Source organism: Solea senegalensis, linkage group LG5 (genome assembly GCF_019176455.1).
Source record: "Solea senegalensis isolate Sse05_10M linkage group LG5, IFAPA_SoseM_1, whole genome shotgun sequence".
NCBI lineage: Eukaryota > Metazoa > Chordata > Actinopteri > Pleuronectiformes > Soleidae > Solea > Solea senegalensis.
Genome location: NC_058025.1, coordinates 14,438,350 through 14,456,696, shown reverse-complemented (window position 1 = coordinate 14,456,696; position 18,347 = coordinate 14,438,350). Strand labels below are relative to the sequence as shown.

The 18,347-nt window shown below is 39.9% G+C and overlaps 2 protein-coding genes across 2 annotated transcripts in view; one reads left to right on the top strand and one right to left on the bottom strand.

The window, feature by feature from the left end:
• The window catches only part of LOC122769593 (ADP-ribosylation factor-like protein 15), a 92,446-nt gene extending 91,250 nt beyond the window's left edge, over positions 1-1,196 (bottom strand). The window contains exon 1 of the mRNA XM_044026237.1: positions 801-1,196. Coding sequence (XP_043882172.1) covers positions 801-812 — 12 coding nt within the window. The 5' untranslated portion in view covers positions 813-1,196. The remainder of the gene's footprint in view (positions 1-800) is intronic.
• Positions 1,197-6,180: 4,984 nt separating this feature from the next.
• snx18a (sorting nexin 18a) lies at positions 6,181-18,347 on the top strand. Its single transcript, XM_044026235.1, has 2 exons — positions 6,181-8,052; positions 17,080-18,347. The coding sequence occupies exons 1-2, from the start codon at positions 6,528-6,530 to the stop codon at positions 17,331-17,333; spliced, it is 1,779 nt and encodes a 592-aa protein (XP_043882170.1). The 5' UTR covers positions 6,181-6,527; the 3' UTR covers positions 17,334-18,347.

Here is an 18,347-nt window from a genome sequence, read left to right as displayed (position 1 = left end):
GCCCTGGCATATTGATTATCTTATTGCACGACGATATATATCACCTACACATATGATGTGTAACTAATCAGTTTTGAATTAAACTAAACTAAAGCTGCACCAATAAATCGATTACTACATTATTCATCAACTATTTTCTCGTGTTTTTCTTTAATAATTAAAAAGAAAATTCAGGTTAAACACTGATCAATATTTTCATTCATTTTATAGACCCAACAACAAATAGAGTACTTGAGAAAATGATCGACAGATTAATCAATTTTAAAAAATACTAGTTGGGATCCCAATAAAGAAGAATTTACCACAAAAGATCTATTTGGATACTTTTCTTTGGCAGTGTTCGATCATACATCATCATTTATAGTCCAATTCCTACAATGAAGTAAGAGACTAATCTCTCACACTTTACAGACAGTCTCACATCCACGTAGAGTAGTAGTCTCATAACACACACACACACACATCACAGTGTTATCTCTAGCAGCAACAGTGTTTCCACAACAAAAACTAAAGCTAAATGTCACATCACTGAGCAAACGGTGTAGGTGGTGGAGTAGTTTTCATGTATCACATGTAAACAAATTGGGGTTTGGGTCAACCGGTTAGACCTAGCTCTGAAGCTACAGCTACAGGCTACAGCTGAGACATTAGCATCACAGTAGCACATTAGTGACAATCATGTACACCTGAGCGACGTCGCTGTCTGTAGGGGAGCCCAGCTGGCAACGCACACCAACTGTTCAAATCCAGTGTTTGACTGACACAATCAGCAGCACTGCGTTCACACTCATTTTACTCACCAGATAATCCATGTACTACCGCTGACTAGTCACAGCAGCACGAACTGTTTTCGCAGAAAAAGACCCCGTGTTCTTGCTTGAACAAGTCCAAAAAGTACAGGTTCTGACCGCACGTCGCTTTGTATTCCCCGCCTTTCGACAGCCACTGCAAAATAAATACCAGCCTTCTTCGGTGCGTTTATGAGCAGTCTACTTGTCGCCGTCTTCTTCTTCTCCAGTCGGACAGGTTTCAGAGCAGCGGGGACAGAGTCGGGTAGCGACAATGAGAGCGGCTCGGTTTGAGTGCCTCTTATCCTGGGTACAAAGCCCCTCTGTCTACCGGCAAACCAGCTTTTTCTCACAATATCACTTGACTGTTTGGTTGAGGAAACTAGCTAAGCCTACACGGCTACGTCACGCACGTCGACTTTCCAACGTAGCGTGGTCACGTGACCAAACACATGTAATCGAGTGGACCCACTTTTATTTTGAAACTTTGAAGGAAAAAACATAATTACTCGGGGTTGTCTTTCAAAATAATAGCACATGTAATTTAGGAATATTAGGAACATTTTCATATTCACAAATCCAAATGATCAAACACAACCTCATAATTTAAAATATTTGAAGGTGAAATATTATATTAAATATTCAACAGAGAACACATTATTTATTTGTTTTAATTCGCATTTTTGGATTTTATCTCACTACTTTTTCATTATTCAACTTATCTCCATTTTAAGATTTTATTTTGTTTTCACTGCAATTATTAGTAATGACATTTCACATCATAGTTGCCCAGTTTTACTGTAAACACATAACTAACTGTAAAACTGTATTTTATTATATTGATTATTATGATATAATGTTTTTATGTTGAACTTTTCAAGCATAAGCACAATTATATGAATTGAATATTGAATTTAAAAAATGTAGTGTGGAAGTGTAGAATGTGGAAATGCATATAAATGTAAAATAACTGTAGAAAATAACAATGAAATTAGAACTTATAAAAGTGATATAGCATCTTAAAAGATGCAGTAAGTGTAGGCCTTCTAATAAAAGTGCATTATGCATGCTTTGTGGAGAAGAAGACTTTGTCATATACACATATATGTGGTTTAATGATAAAAAACTGGAGAAATTAATCAGCTGAAGCTGAGAGAGGTTCAAGAGAGAAAAGGCAGATGTTTATACTGAACTATCATCAGAATTATAATAAAAAAATACATAGCTTTATGACAAAAATACTGTAACTTTTCGTGCTTTGTGTTTATACTGTATGTATGACACATAAGTAATTATGTGTCATACATTGAATGGCTAAATCAAAAATAAGAAAAATAAGAGGATTCAATATATACATATATAATATTTACATTTATCTACATTCACACATAGTTACAGTGTTATCCAGCTTGCAGCAGCAGAGAACTGACATCATCTGACACGGTACATTTCACAATACATAATGAATGAAAGGGGATGTAACATTTAGTACAAACACAGTTGAAAGTCCAAGATTGCTTCTTGTGAAGCAATGAGGGTGGATCTTAAATGTTGCAGGAGGAGTGTGAAGAAAAGCATGTGCATTTGTAATCATTTCGAAAACCTGTGGTGTGCTCATTTCTGTCATGCATTAAATTAGAACAGCTTGTTTCATCCTTAATTTACGAAAAATGAAAAAAATAAATGTAAGTTAAATCAAAGAGTTACAGTAGCTCTGCTAACTATAGAATATGTCAGAACAATGCAAATCTGACTTTCATTTTATAAGATTTATCCAGCTGAGATGAAACACTGAACCCAAAGTAGTTATGTACTATCATCCTGATTAGAGGAACCGTGTAAAACAGCTTAAGTGCAAGCTGCATACTGAAGTATCTCCTGTTCCCTGGACGCCACACTCCTCCTCAATATTTCATGTGATGTGCTATAAAAGAAAAAACCTCCAGGAACACATTTAAATATCAGCTGAATTGGATATCATCCGCACAGGTCTACAGAGACAGCTGAAAAAGGATTTCAGAAAGACACAGCTGAATTTAATTTCCTATTTAATATTATTTTGCAGTATTTTGAGGATGTGAAACTTTCATCTTGGACATTTGTCTTAATTTGAATAGCTGCAGTCAAACTGGAGAGCAGAGACCTCTGGTGGCGTACAGTAATATGGTGGTTATAGTTGTGCATTCAAGGACTCTAAGCTTGCTAAATTAGAGACATCTCTGAAAATATGCTCTTTTTTTCTAATTTTAGTTACTGACTGCCAGCTTGTCTTAATTGTTTTTGTTGTATTATTTGTCTGTTTGTTTGTCTTTTAATTATCCAATTTATAATTTCAAACTCATAAAGCACTTCGTAATTATACAAAATTATAATATAAAAATATTAGTAGTAGTAGTAGCAGCAGCAGTAGTAGTAGTATTATGCCCAGTATAAATCATTCATATGGATCTTCTCTGGCAAAGAGCCAAAAAATAGCCACAAGGAGGCAGTATCTACCAGCATAAAGGATATCTTATTGTGAAGTCGTCTTCACCAATGGAAAGTAAATACGAAGTGTGAAATTAACTTTTATATCTTAGTTATCTTAGTTTGATTAGTCTGTGTTAAAAGAAAAAATACGTAAATCTCATTTCGATTTTCTTGTGCTGCAGAATCTTAATATTACAAACTTAAAGTTTGAACAGTCCGTATGATGGCAGTAACTGGAAGAAGTGATGGAGGGGGAGATGGTTTCTCTGTGATCAGGGTGGTTTTTGTGATTACAGAGCGCTGATATCATTCGAAGAGTGGTGTTTGTGGCGAACCAATAATTTTACTGGCCTGATTAACGATACAAGAGGGTTTGGTTTTGTGTTTGTGATGCAGAGGGAGCTGTACCAGGATGACATGTTGAAAGTAAGAATGGATTCTATGAGTGAGAAGTAAACCAGAGCTAAAAAGTGTGTCTGCTGACATTCCTTGGCTTTCCTCAGCAGGTGGATGCAATTTCGTGTTTTTTTTTTTGTTTTCTTTTCTCGTAAACAGGAAAGACAGACAGGATTCAATCTCTAATATTTAAATCTCAGATATTTAAAAACTGGTACCTGCTCAATGGATTGACCCTAACTTGATGAAGTCCATAAAAGACTATGAGGCACTGAAACTATGCGTTTAATTGATTGTTAGTAGTAGTAGCACTCCCATAAGGTTGGATTACATTGCAGTTTAAGCAATAGAGTTAGAAGTAGTCAATTTACATGAACATCTATACTATCTTATACTGTATATGACCACATAAAACCCACTTCAAACTTTAATTTAACTCCCTTTAAGTATATTGTGGACAAAGCAATATTCCCTCACTCTGTAAATCATGGTATTTTGAAGCTGCACATTTGAACAGCACCAATGAGTTGGTTGACGTGTCAGGATTTGGTGCTTTTCTTTGTCATAACGTAAACTGAACATATGGGGGTTTGTGATTGAGGAAGAAATAAAAAATAATAATAGGCCACTTTATCATTAATTAAAACAATTGTTATTTGCAGCCATATATCATTGACTATATGCATGCATTTATTTTCAGATCCACACTGACTAAAATAATACAAAACAACAAACACATTCGTCCATTCATGTCAGAATATCTGCCTTCTTATATTCACTTTGTGTATTTTAGAGCTGTGATTTTAATTAATCACCTATTAAACTAAGGGGATTTGTAGCTATACAGTGAATGATTCTGCCACTCATTGCTGACCTAAAGACAATATATATGTTGAGTACAAGAGCCAGTCAGTTTTCACAGGACATTCCTTTCAGGTGACAGAAGATGACAAACATTTGGCAATTCCTCAAGTTGACCTAAGTTGAGATAACATCTATATACGTATTGTGAACTTCAAGTGACCCCATCATCTCCTTTCTGCAAAGAAACTCATTCTCCTATTCTGCAAAAACAATGGGTCAACAAATAAATTCAATGACATGCTCCATTTTGAGAGGATCTGCTATACACTGACACACAAACAGGAGGAGAGGATCTGGTGGCTGTTTATATTCTCAGCAAGGATGCACTGCACAAAACAAATCTCATAATTATCTCTGTAGCTTGCACAGCTCAGTGCTTTTTCACAGTTTCCCCAAAGTTTTTCATTTATCTTTATTTCCTTTATTTTCCATTCTTGCATATGAATGATTTATTTACTTTTGTTTTATTTACTTACTCATACCTAGGTAGTAGGTACGTACTGTAGCTGGGTAAGCTCTACAGATGCTGCCATTTTGGACCACTGCACTACATTAAAATAGACCACAGTGGACAAACTAAACATCTATTGAGTTTTGATGCTAACTGAAGGCTACATAGGTTCTCTAACACTTTCAAGGGAGTGAGTGATCTTCAGCTACCACCATTTATTCAATAAAAAAAAGTCCCATCCCATCAACCCCCCCTGTCTTCTGGTTTCTCCAAGGTTCTGTCCTTGGGTCCCTTTTGTTTATCATCAGATCCTGGCTCTCTATATCAGCATTCTCAAACTTAACAGTGACAAAACCAAACTTCTTCTTGTTGGCACCAAGTCCACTCAAAAATCAACAGCTTCTCTATCCTCATTGGCAACTCCTCTATTTCCCTCCTCCCCCCCAGGTTAAGAGTCTGCGTCTGGTCCCAAACTCTGCTGCTCGCATCATTACCAGAACCCCCATCCATTAGTCATATAACACCTGTCCTGCAGTAACTTCACTGGCTCCCTATCAAATATTACATCATCAACCTTCTTCACATTAACACACACTCACACTCTCAGGTCTTCTTCTTCCATCCAATTCACCCTTCCACTGGCTCGACACAGTGACTAAATCACAAGCTTTCAGAGCCAAACTTGAGGTGCCCTTTTTTGAAAATGTATTTATTTGTTCTCCATTTAGTGATTGAAGTTATAACAATTGATCTCGTCTAGATTTTGAATTTGTGTATGACGTCAATCCTTCAGCAAGTGCTATGGTGCACAACTACAATACATTTAGATGTATTTTTGCAATAAATAAATAAAATGTATTAATATTATTATCGGCATTGTTATTGTTATTATTATGAATAACAATAAAATATTAATAATTCTAATAATGATAATAATAATAATAACAATAATAATAATTTTATGATGTTTAATTGATCAAACTATTAATGATAACCTTTGTGAGAGCCACATATAATTTCATAACAATTCTTCTTGAATGGGACGAGGCTGGTGACGTCAGTGTTGTGCTGGTGTAGGTGTGCAATATGTTTTTGTTTTTTTTAACTAAAGCTTGGTCACAGCATGCACCCACGTTTGATTTGTGATGTCTGGGCGGGTTGCACTATCTTGTAGCTCCGCCCTCGATTAGCCAGTCTGCCCGTCTTGGCTGTTGCTGTTGCCGAGTGAGAGCAGAAGCGTCCAGCTCGAGTCAGACAGAAGCCGCCGCTGTGGGATCCGGGAGAAGTGTTAGTCTGGCGGAAAAAATCCATTTGCGCACACATACATATCTGGACCGCAGTTTCCTCTGCGTTTATCAGGAGGGAGGAGTACACAGCAAGGCACATACAATTTGTGTTTTTTTCCCCACGCCGTGATAAGTTTGTGCGCGGAGTTTCAGGAGTAGTTTCGGGTGAGCTGACTGGGCCAGCCTCACTGCCCTCTGCTCTCCCCTCCTTCCCCGGCCAGCCTGCGGTAAGTTAGCCCGCTGTCCGGCTCGTCCTCCAGCTGTGCTGAAATCATGGCGCTTAGAGCCAGAGCGCTGTACGACTTCAACTCTGAAAACCCCGGGGAGGTGTCCGTCAAGGAGAGTGAGGTCCTAACTTTGTTCAGTGAGCAGGACATAGAGGGCTGGTTTGAAGGGGTGAACAGCAAAGGAGAGCGGGGACTGTTCCCCGCGTCGTACGTGGAGATCCTGAAGAACGACGCCGCCTCCACCACCAACAACAACAGCGGCAGCAGCAGCACATCTGTGGACACGTACCCGAACTCCAGGTACTCCAACATCCCACCCGGAGGTTTTGATGCCCCCTCCAATCCTCCGAATGCAACTGAGAACTTTAATAAAGCAGGGTCTCCTCCTGCTTTCGTCACATTCACAGCTCCACCACCGCAGCAGCAGCCACAGCAGCATGCTTATCAGTCAGTCGGCCAACCGAGCGATGATGACTGGGATGATGACTGGGACGACAACTCCACTGTTGCAGATGAGCCAGGGACTGTTGGAGGACGGTATCGTGACTTTGAAGGCAATGGGCCGTCCACCTACAGAGTGTCAACATGCTCAATGTCAAGAGGCAGTGCACAGCAGGCAAAGAGCTCAGCCACAGTCAGTAGAAACCTGAACAGGTTTTCGACCTTTGTGAAGTCAGGGGGAGAGGCGTTTGTGCTGGGAGAGGCATCAGGATTTGTGAAGGATGGGGACAAGATCTGTGTGGTGATGGGTCAGTTTGGTCCAGAGTGGCAGGAGAACCCATATCCGTTCAGCTGCACCATTGACGACCCCACCAAACAGACCAAGTTCAAAGGTATGAAAAGCTACATCTCCTACAAGCTGACGCCAACACACACACAACATCAGGTGAACAGGAGGTATAAGCACTTTGACTGGCTGTACGCGCGGCTGGTGGAGAAGTTTCCCGTCATCTCGGTTCCTCACATCCCTGAGAAGCAGGCCACGGGTCGCTTTGAAGAGGACTTCATCTCCAAGAGAAGAAAGGGCCTAATTTGGTGGATGAACCACATGACCAGCCACCCAGTCCTGTCCAAGTGTGATGTTTTCCAGCACTTCCTCGGCTGCACAGATGAGAAAGCCTGGAAGCAGGGGAAGAGGAAGGCAGAGAAGGACGATATGGTCGGTGCAAATTTCTTTCTCACCATCAGCACACCGGCAGCTCCACTAGACTTTCAGGAGGTTGAGAGCAAAATAGATGGATTCAAGACTTTCACCAAGAGGATGGATGAGAGCAACATGCAGCTCAACGGCACTCTTAATGAGTTTGCCCGCAAGCAGATCAGTGGTTTTAAGAAGGAGTATCAGAAAGTAGGAATTTCATTCAAGGTCCTCAGCCAGGCCTTTGAAATGGACCAGCAGGTGTATTCTACAGGACTCAACCAGGCCATCTCCTTCACCGGAGATGCATATGAAGCCGTTGGAGAGTATTTCTCAGAGCAGCCTGGCAAGGACGTGGACCCTATCATGGATTTGATTGCCCTCTACCAAGGACACTTGGCAAACTACCCAGATATCATCCATGTCCAGAAAGGTAAAGTCATAACACAGTCAAATTCACTGAACACATCGTCTCTGTTATTGATCCTTTTCCATGAGGGACAGATTTGTCTGTTGCTAAACTCTATATAGTTGTGTTATTCTCAACTTTGATGATTAAAAAAACCCTACCATTAAAGACAAGATAGTTATAGTTTCAGTATTAACAGCGTGCACAAACCTGCCAGAATCACATTTAAATACAATCCCAGGACTATAGTATGAGACACTGTGACACTCATCTACTGAAATCCTTCATAACCCTGTTGTCGGCAATTTAAAATCATTAAGAAAACATTGTTTATTCAGTGAAATTGACTGGTCACTGAACTCCTTCACCGCAGTTTCCCTATTTGGATTCAAGCTTAGATACATCACAACATGGATGAATAAAACATGTCAAAATAGCTGCTGTGCAGAGGGCCAGTAAAAGCAATAAATACATATTTTTTTTAAAAAACTATATCTAAAAAAAGTTCCCCAAAACAGGAACATAGAGACATTGTGATGGTTAAAATAATTGAATGACACAACTCTGTCAAGTTTCACTTCCCAATTTACAAAGCTTTGTTTAGATCAGAAGATTTCAATGCGTAACTGAGGGACTTTTTAGGCTTTAATGTAAATAAGTAAATGTGATTTCTACACATAACAGGTAACTGGTAGCATAAAAGTAGCTTCAGACATTTCTATTCATCAGATCTGGTGCAGCCAGGTTAGGATTATATGTCACTTTGCTAAACAAATCAGCACTGGAGAACTGGTTTACATGCTGCTGTGGCCCATTTGTCCCATCTGCTTAATCGAGTGGGCAGATGGGGTTTGATTTTCCATTGCTGGTGAGTGGTTACAAATCAGAGCTTAGGAGGTGGGGAACACCCAACGCGGTTTGTGGATCAAATCACAAGTCCGCGTGTGACAGAAAGTCAGCCAAACCAAACCATCCTCTTTCTACATGACCTTACCCATCGATTGTTGTCATTGTGTGGCAAAATGTCACACTCATGAGAGGCAACGCTGTTATTATGCAAGGGGAAGAACATTGTTGCACGACTGTATTGAGAGGAGCGCTCACTGCTGTTTACCATGCTGTGTTTGAGAATGTGGCACACGGATGAAGAAAATACTTTAAACTGCTCCGCCCCTGAGGTTTTACCTGACTGACTGCTTTCTGTGTGCCAATAAGCGTGGCTTTATACTAGGTAGGGCTGGGCGATATGGACTAAAAGTCATATCTCAATATTCTTTAGCTGAATGGCGATACTCGACATATATATCTCGATATTTTTTTCTGTGATGTAATTGGGGTTTCCCCCAAAGCATTATAGCATATTAGATCAAATGTTTTCCAGAAGCAAACCCTTTAAAAAATAGTCTGTTTGGAATAAACAATTTTCTCAGTGATTTCACATAGATATTTAACACAGCTTGTTGATATGATAATTAAATAATGTCTTATATTATATTATCAATATTGACAACGTATGGCTTACATATGTCAAAAAAAGTGACTGAGAGTAAAATAAGTCAAAACTCTATGGTGTGTGACACATTACCACATTACCCCAGCTTCCTGTATGGTTATTATCAGCTGAGTACAAAAAGCTCAGTCAACCCTTACTTTACACAGAGTTTAAATGCTTGCCTGGACACATACTGTCGTAGTGTGGAGGTAGTCAAAATGGCATGGCTCTTAACATGAGTCTTTCTAAGTGTCCAGTTCTTCACCCGTGACCCGTGTTTACTCCTCACCTTGCACATGGGCATCTTGGTTCCCCCGCCAACACTGGAGTCATTCAGTCCACAATAGGAGACACTGGGAAAACAGGACAGACAGACAGTGTTTAGGCTGCGATGGGACACAAACATCCCACTCAGCTCAAATCAAGTTTGCCACCTCGACTGCAAACAGCCCAAATAAGGTGACGCGGCCATTTAGACAAGTCTGGAGAGATAAGCCTGGCCTAATTACCCGGATAAGAAACCATGATTATGTGAACACACACATGGAAGACCTTGCTGCAGCATCAGGCGCAGTTGTTACAGTTCTGAGATAAAAAGCGCTGTGAAACGGGATTTCAGCACAGTGGGAGACTGAAAACAAAGCTGATGAGAAAGCCACTGCATGCAGCAGATAAAGGAGGAGACATGAGCAGCATATTGAATTCAACATTTGGATCTCATCTTGGTTTGAATGAAGGGATGTCCTTTTAGTTCCTTTTGTATATCGTAAGTACAGCTGAGCCAGTTTGCAACAAATGTTTTACTTTTTGTTTTAATCTCTTTTATATGAAAAGTCAAAGACAAACTGACCCCAGTGTATCCTCCATTATTATATGTATGTGAAAGCAGTACTCTTGTTTATTCCCTCACACTGTGCTGGGCCTGTTGCATCCATCTACTGCATGTAGGATCTATAAGAGGCTATAAACGTTTATTGCGCTGCACGGTAGTTAGGGAACCAATGTTAATGTGGCTGCATTACACTGAGTATCTTAAATGCTCCTGTTCATGACAAGAGAGTGGCTGCCTGTTACTCAAACTGGCCACATGTTTGCACGGATTATTAAATGTCATTAGCCAATGAAAAGGCACCAGACGCCAAGGTACAGACGGAGAAAGACACCTTAAAGAATAACACTATTAACTTAAACCTTACTTACTGATGTATTCATGAAAGATAATGATGCTTACATGAGTCGCTAAATTAATATTCCATTCATATTCCTGTTTACATGTTACAGACAATAGTCAATATTATGCTCACTGAAATCTGTTATTATTCTTACAATTTAACTACTCTACATATTAATGGGATTATTGGTAAAATGCTGTTTACGTGTCTCATTCAACCTGTTGTCATAAATGTGGAGACATTGTCGTCCATGTAAACAAAATAATGTGTGAAGACAAAACTGTGCTACGTCCTACTCTTCTATTATGATGTGAGGTCTATTTATTGGATACCTGCTGTGAGGCTAAGTCACATCCTTTGTCGTCATAAATCAAAGTCCACATTTTAAAATGGGTTGCACAGAATATTCAGGTGGTCAGATGAGTGAAATAATCGGATATCAGTGCAAGGGTGGCACAGTAATAAAGATTTTCACATCAAGACATAAATGGTTATGTTGGCAGCTTTTTAAGTACACGTTGATGCAAACCGCTGTGACTCTCTTTAGGAGAAACATGACAAAGCTTTGCTTATCAGTCTTATCAACAGACAGATTCCATTTTTAGCACATTTATCTGTCACATTAGAGCCGCAGAGTGCAGACAGGCTTTTATTTGTCCCCATGGAAGAGACCAGGGAAATGTGAGCCTTTTCCACAGCAGAGTACTGAACTCTATTGATCTCCACCTCTCCAGAGAATCACCCCATCAGCCATTAGCGTGCCGCTTGGCAGAATCAACACCAGCACACGTGACATTATATGCGGCATTGCTTTTAAAAAAGTTATTGAACTTCATGTCCCCTATTTTTGTACTTTTTTTTTTGTCCTAATCTGATCTTTTAGGGTTTTATTGTTTGAGAACGAAAGAAAGAAAGAAAGAAAGTGAAACTTTATATCATTCCCTCTCCAGGTCAGCCATTGTTGGCTGTTCTTTGTCCAACAAAAAACATTGGCAACAGGCAGAACAACCTTTGTCAATAGCTCTGCTTAAACAATGTAGTGTTTGAGCTATACGCAAAAATGTGATTTGAATGGCCAGGACGTGTGTTGGTATTTTTGCATAACGTACATACAATCGCACAATCTCTGAGCTCAGAAAACAAGTCTTTGTCATGCTATGTTCAGTCAGTATGACACATCAGCAAGTAGGAACGTCCACACATTTATTTCCTGTAATTTAAAGACCGAGCAGTGAGACTGCAGAATGTAACAGGGGAACTACGGTGGCTTTTGTATACCAGAAATGACTCTTTCACACTGCACTCCCTCTACCATTTCCTCCCCTTACTTCATTAGTTTATCAATGTGAGTGGAGCCATTCTTAGTTTGGTTATTATTAAGCTTCTGCTTCTAAACACAAATTACACTTTAGTACAGTGGCTGTGTCACTGAAAAGCAAGTACATATAAAAGGCTTCTTTCTAACTATTTGTTATTTCAAAGCTCTTTTCTAGTCTTGATGCCCACTCAAAGCTGCTTTACACTACACTTTTGCCATTCACCCATTCACACCCATTCACTCACACTTTCAGCGCATCTATCCATCACCCATTCACATGCTGCCGGCACAGCCGACGGGAGCAACATGGGGTCAAGTGTCTTGCCCAAGGACATTATCAGCGTGTAGACTGATCGAACCTACAACCTTTAAGTTGAAAGACAACTCGCTCTACCACTGAGCTACTGTCGCCGTTTAAGATAAGAACATTTTCATTGATAGTATGTTTAATTTCTGCCAATAATTGGTAGAATTTCTAAATGTTACACACTGGACCTTTAAATGAATTTGTCTAAAAGCACAGATTTCGCACACAGATGATCATTCCATCCATTTTTTTACTGCTTTATCATCCAGGAGGATCGTGGGAATGCTGTGGTAATCTCAGCTGACATAGGGCGAGATTACCATTTAACCATTCACTCACACTCTCGCACCTTCGGTCAATATAGAGTGTCTAATTGGCCTAATCCCCATATTGCATGTTTTTTGGACTGTGAGAGGATTACCCAGTCCAAAACTGATTACTAATCACAATCAGTTAGGTGGAATGTATTTTGACTTTGTTAATGAGTTCTCTCTCCTTGTAAATTCATCCATTCAGCACTTTACAAAATGCTGTATTTTGCCAGGTCCTGTCACAAGTGAGTCACCACAAAGTGATAAAACAATGGCAGACACGTCAGGGGAAAGCACTTTTTTCGGAAGGATGTCAGGATGTCTTCCTGCTGCTGACTTGGCTTTTCTGCTTAGGCGTGGGCTCGTACCACTATAGCAGATATTGCTGCCGTTCAGGTCACGGGCTCGCATGAGCTCGGTGTTGTGTAACCAGAGATTACGTAAGCGAGAACGTGTCTGCCTCCAGTGAGCCCAGGAGGGCTCGCTGCCACCTACATACACCCAGGGAGGATTTCTTCATCATCAGTACTCTTCCCTATTTATAGCCCAGAATGATATAAATGTCATCGAGATCTAGTAGCTCTATGTATATGTTGATATTCATACATTGTTATCGAAACAATTCATTATGTATCTCAGATTAAAGTCCTGTATTATTCTTTCACTTACTTATGTAGCAGTAAATGAGAGCAAAGATGTCAGGAGTGAAGGGTTTGTAAGATGCAATATGGCTTTATTTAATCATTTAAGACTCGTACAGTCGAGCATGTACTGCTGAAACAATTTTTCAGCTTCTTAAATGTGGATATTTTCTGGTTTCTTTGCTCCATTTAACAAAGAAATCATTGAAACTGAATCATTTTGGTGTGTGGCCCAAACAAGACATTTGTAAACATCATTATTTACAGGTTTGAGAAACACTAATCAACATTTTTGTTGTTCATACGTTTACAATGTTTTGGTATAAATGCAAAAGTTGTTTAATTACTTTATGAAGTTTTATCAGGAGATGTTTGGTCACAAGTTTGGTTTAAGGTGACATTTGAGCTCCAAAAACTGTGGAATTATAAAATAATTACTCTACAGGTATAAGGTGTAATTTATAATGGCAAATAAATATGGTCAGGCTTCAGACAAAGACTAATGTATACAGCCCCGCTGAACACACTTCAAACCCATTTCTGGTTCCCTTTTTTATTTTGGAGTTCAGTTGCAGTAGCAATGAAAATAAAATGGCAGTGTATGTTAGACACCATCCCCTTTGACTGAACTCTCTTCTTTCTCATTAAGTCTCCATGGTAACAGTCTATTAGTGGGCTTTTAAAGTAGAGGAAGCCAGAGACCTTTAAGATGCAATAAACACCTTTGGGAATGCCATTTAAATGTATGGGCAGCTGCTTTTTGCTCCTGTTGCTCTCTCTTGTACGGCCCTGTTCCACTGTTGTCTTCACTTCTCTTTCTGTCATGTTCACTCTATTGTGCATGAGAGGAATTTCAAAGATCTGGGTTAAATTGTAGCTGAGGGAGCTACAGCCGGAAGGCAAAGCGGGCAGTTTTGAGAGGAAGGATGGAGAGATGTCGTTTTGGGGTCATTCTGTGAGTATGTCATTTCTCCTCTCCCTGCTCCTGTAAGTTTTAGTTTATAACCTATGTGTTAAGTGTCGCAATGGTGAAGCAAAGGGGAGTTGTAAAGTCTCTCTGTGGTCTCACGTCACAGGAAACAACTAGTTTCAATCAGACTTTCAGTGAACAGAGGCGACTAAGCTCAGACTCTCATGAAAGGTCAACACAGGAGGTTTGTTGTCGTTTTAGGGGGGGAATCACATTTTTGCACCCAAATTCAAAGCCGGTGCTTGACCTTATTTGTCGGTTGTTTTTTTGCCACACTGTTGCACGTTTGTCTTGCTGCACAGAGTCTGTCAATTTGAAGAGTCACAGCTACACACAGTGTGTCAGCGGTGGTTTCCTGTTTCACAGTGATGAGTTGACCAACGTTTTTGCCGCACGCAAGGAGCAATTATATCGACCTACAATAAGTTTCGCCAAAAACATCTACAAGGCTCCAACTATGATCTTTTTTAAGTTCACTGTTTGGTCAAGGCCCTGTTTTAGACCTGGTATAAACAGAAAACATTGCACGCGCGACAGCCACCTCCATGTCCATGTCTGTTTATATTCTGTAGCCATGTGTAAGATTACATTTGAGTAGCTGTAACAAGGAAATGTTGCAATGGTCTCCTACAAATCACATTTACATTTACTGCCTTAACCAATGTGTTTGAGTGTGAAAACACATTGCTTAAGCAGAAGATCCTATCCTGTCTGCCCCTCTCTCTCATTTCACTTTAATTCTTCTTTTTCTTCTCCATGACATTTCTTCCTCTGCTCGGTCAGAAAATGTCAGCGGTTTGAGAAGTCATTAGCTCCTGCCTCTGTGGCCCTGCCTACTGCTCCCACACAACCATCTGTGTGGAAAGTTGTGAGCTGATTTCTTGTCTGAGCCCCAAAATGTTGGTGTGTCGTCAGCGAGAACCTCTTGCTGACAGCGTGGGAACTCAGACGTGACTGGGATTTTACTCTCAGTATGAGTGCTACTGTATATGCTTAGCGGAGTTTTTTTTATGAGGTATAGTTTCCTGTTGGATGTGTGGTAGAGGAGGAGTAAGCTGATCCAGTAGTGGTTTATATTCACGCAGCTGCCATCGTCAAAGTGATACCAACACATCAATAAAAATGTTATTTTAATCATGCCGTGTTGAAATGTTCTGATTCTGACATGAATAGATATTAGCAGGCTTCTGATGAAACTTTGCCGGCTAGAAATGAAGATATCTTAGAAATGGTTTGACTATTGACTGTTATAACTGAAGCTCCTCTTATGTATCAGTATTATGAAAGGAGTGTTATGCAACATTCCAGACAACTGGAAAACAGTTGCTGGTCTTTGAAACAGAACAAGCTGCTTCTGAATGAACTAATGACTCGTTCTAATCCCGTTTAGTATTGAAATGTAAATATAACACAGTACATATTTGACCACGTCGTCGTGCAATCACCACTGACGCTGACACTATAAATAGATTACATTACATTACATGTCGTTTAGCAGACGCTTTTATCCAAAGCGACTTACAATAAGTGCATTTAAACATTTGGGTACAAATAAGAGCTAGAAGTAAGTAAGAGCTTCAAGTAAACCAAACTATGAAGTGCTAGTCATAAGTGCGATCTATACTTTTTTTTTCTTTCGTTTTTTGTTGTTGTCGTCGTCTTAGTCGAGGTAGAGTCGGACTGAACTCTGTAGACTGAAATATATGAGTTTCAACATAAAGTGTTCCAGTCATAATGATATGATGATAGGCCTTGAGAGAAGATGGTCATTCTTTTTAAACCAGGTACATGATGCAAAGGAAATAATGTTGAAGGAAATATTTAATTTATGACATGGGGAACTTGTGTGGGGGTGAGGTCTCCTAGTTTAATTTAAAAAGGGGGAGGAGTCTGGGACAGTGAGCTTTGCTGATTAGACGTGCAAGTGATGACAGAGGATGCTCCAGAAGAGCCAATGGCAAAATTTGAAAGTAGCTGGTGTTTGACCAGAGAGACATTGAAGTGGTGTAAGAGGTTTAATGACATTTTAAATACAAACATATGGTTTATATTGCATTTTCAGAGATGCTTTACCATTTACATTATGCCATTGCATTTCTTTTCAAACAGGATGCTGGAAATGTCTAAATTCAGAGATGCCTGGAATAGCATTAAATTTGCTTGTCTTAATTGTGCGAAAGGATTGAGGCTAAAGCTGAACGACCAGGGAAAGGTCTATAACTGTTGATGATCCACATTGATCCATTTTTCATATACTTAAGTGCAGAGCTAGTTGGAGAACAATGCAAAGTGTTGTTATTTAGTACTGCAATAGTCAATTACTAACTGGGTAATTGTGGCTGCCTCAGTGACGACTTGTAAAACTTTAATATTATATTTCCTCAGAACTGTAGTAGATGGGATCAGACTGCCAGCAAAAGGCCTTAAATGGCTGTTTTTTAAAAAAAGGTTGAAGTGACACAATGTAATAGATATTTTAGAGTCACACCCCCTCACATTTTCTAACTATAGACTGTGATGTGGCTCAGATGTGAAGGGAGTTTGGAACAATCTATTTAAGTCTTTAAGTCTTATATGGTCATTTGCCTTTAGTTCTAGTTTTCCTGTGAAGTGTTGCTCTTGACTCTTACTAGAGGAAAATTCACATTATTATTCAACTTTTATTTTGACAAAAGTTAAGGTAATAGGATTTTGCATGTAAAGGAGGGAGCAATGTCAGGAATATGAAGAATAAGAAATGTACCTCTGATTATGGAGCAGTTTAAAGGTGGATGGACATGATTAAAAGTCTAAAAGAACATATTGATCTAAATCCCTGCCTGTGTTTCACCTCCAAACAGGAGCCCTGACGAAGGTGAAAGAGAGCCAGAAGCACGTCGAGGAGGGCAAGATGGACCTAGCGCAGGCAGAGGGCATCAACGAGCGCTGCAACATCATTTCCTGCGCGACGCTGGCCGAGATCCAGCACTTCCACCGGATCCGCGTGCGCGACTTCAAGACACAGATGCAGCACTTCCTTCAGCAGCAGATCTCCTTCTTTCAAAAAATCACAGGGAAGCTAGAGGAGGCGCTGCAGAAATATGACAACATGTAGGCGAATCCGTAGCGTCACATCACAACTGGTCGGTTCGGACCTTGGTGATCGATAGCCACAGACCTAAGTCTCTAAGTCGAGCAGTGGAGTTTTGACAAACAGCAGCAGAACCATAAAGTGCTGAATGCTGTTCATCCAGCAGGACGGGCCATTCGAGCGAGATTATGCTCTAGAGTTTGATGACTGGGTGAGGACATGTAAATGAATGACTTTAGGCCAATGTCTTATACAAACTAAAGGTGTTATGCCTTATAATTTAATGAGAATGAATAATCACAATGGTTCACCTCTTGGTCCAGTAGGTGGGTAAATTAAATCTGACAGTGAGTCACAGACAGGACCGCTGTTTCCTGGATGAAGTGGGTTTTTTTGGCCTGACATCACTCTTTTTAACTTGACTGTGTTTTCTTAAGTGACTGCCACTTCTGGAGGAGCATTTATGGCTAACACTCAAGCCCTTCCTGTGTGTTTCTCTCTGTGTGTTTACAGTCTCCTCACTGAGCAGCCACTGTCACCAATGTCTCGCTGTGCCTTCAAATATGTCTCTCTGGTCATATTCTTTTTATGAGTTACTAAAAAAACAACTTTATATACTGTATATGTTGAAATATATTATATTTGTTTTTACACAGCTACTTAAAGATAGAGAAAAAGATAGCTCTACCTCGAGTAAGGGCAGTGTCTTTTATGGAAGAGAGTGTTGTTGGATCAAAATGGAAAATAGAAACCCATGCCTTACACATTTATGCAGGCTAGCTCATTTTATCACAGTATGTTGGACACTTACATTGCGGGTTATGTGAGCTGTGGTTTTTTTAAGGTTTCCTTTAAGGATGTTGTTCAGAGACAGACTGTTAGGTGGTAGAGGTTTTCCCTCGACTGTTTTACTAACGCTGTTGTTTTAATAGCACAGTTCAGTTGTACTGCTGTTTTTACCCTTCACGATGCTCGTTGCATCGTAAAGACATTAATGTAGACGCAGAGATGCGACAATAAATTCCTCCCTCACAGAAA

Bases quoted from the DNA above. Each gene is read 5' to 3' on its own strand.
- snx18a (XM_044026235.1), top strand. From the start codon at position 6,528: ATGGCGCTTAGAGCCAGAGCGCTGTACGACTTCAACTCTGAAAACCCC. The intron at 8,053-17,079 runs GTAAAGTCATAA...ACCTCCAAACAG, and splicing joins TATCATCCATGTCCAGAAAG to GAGCCCTGACGAAGGTGAAA.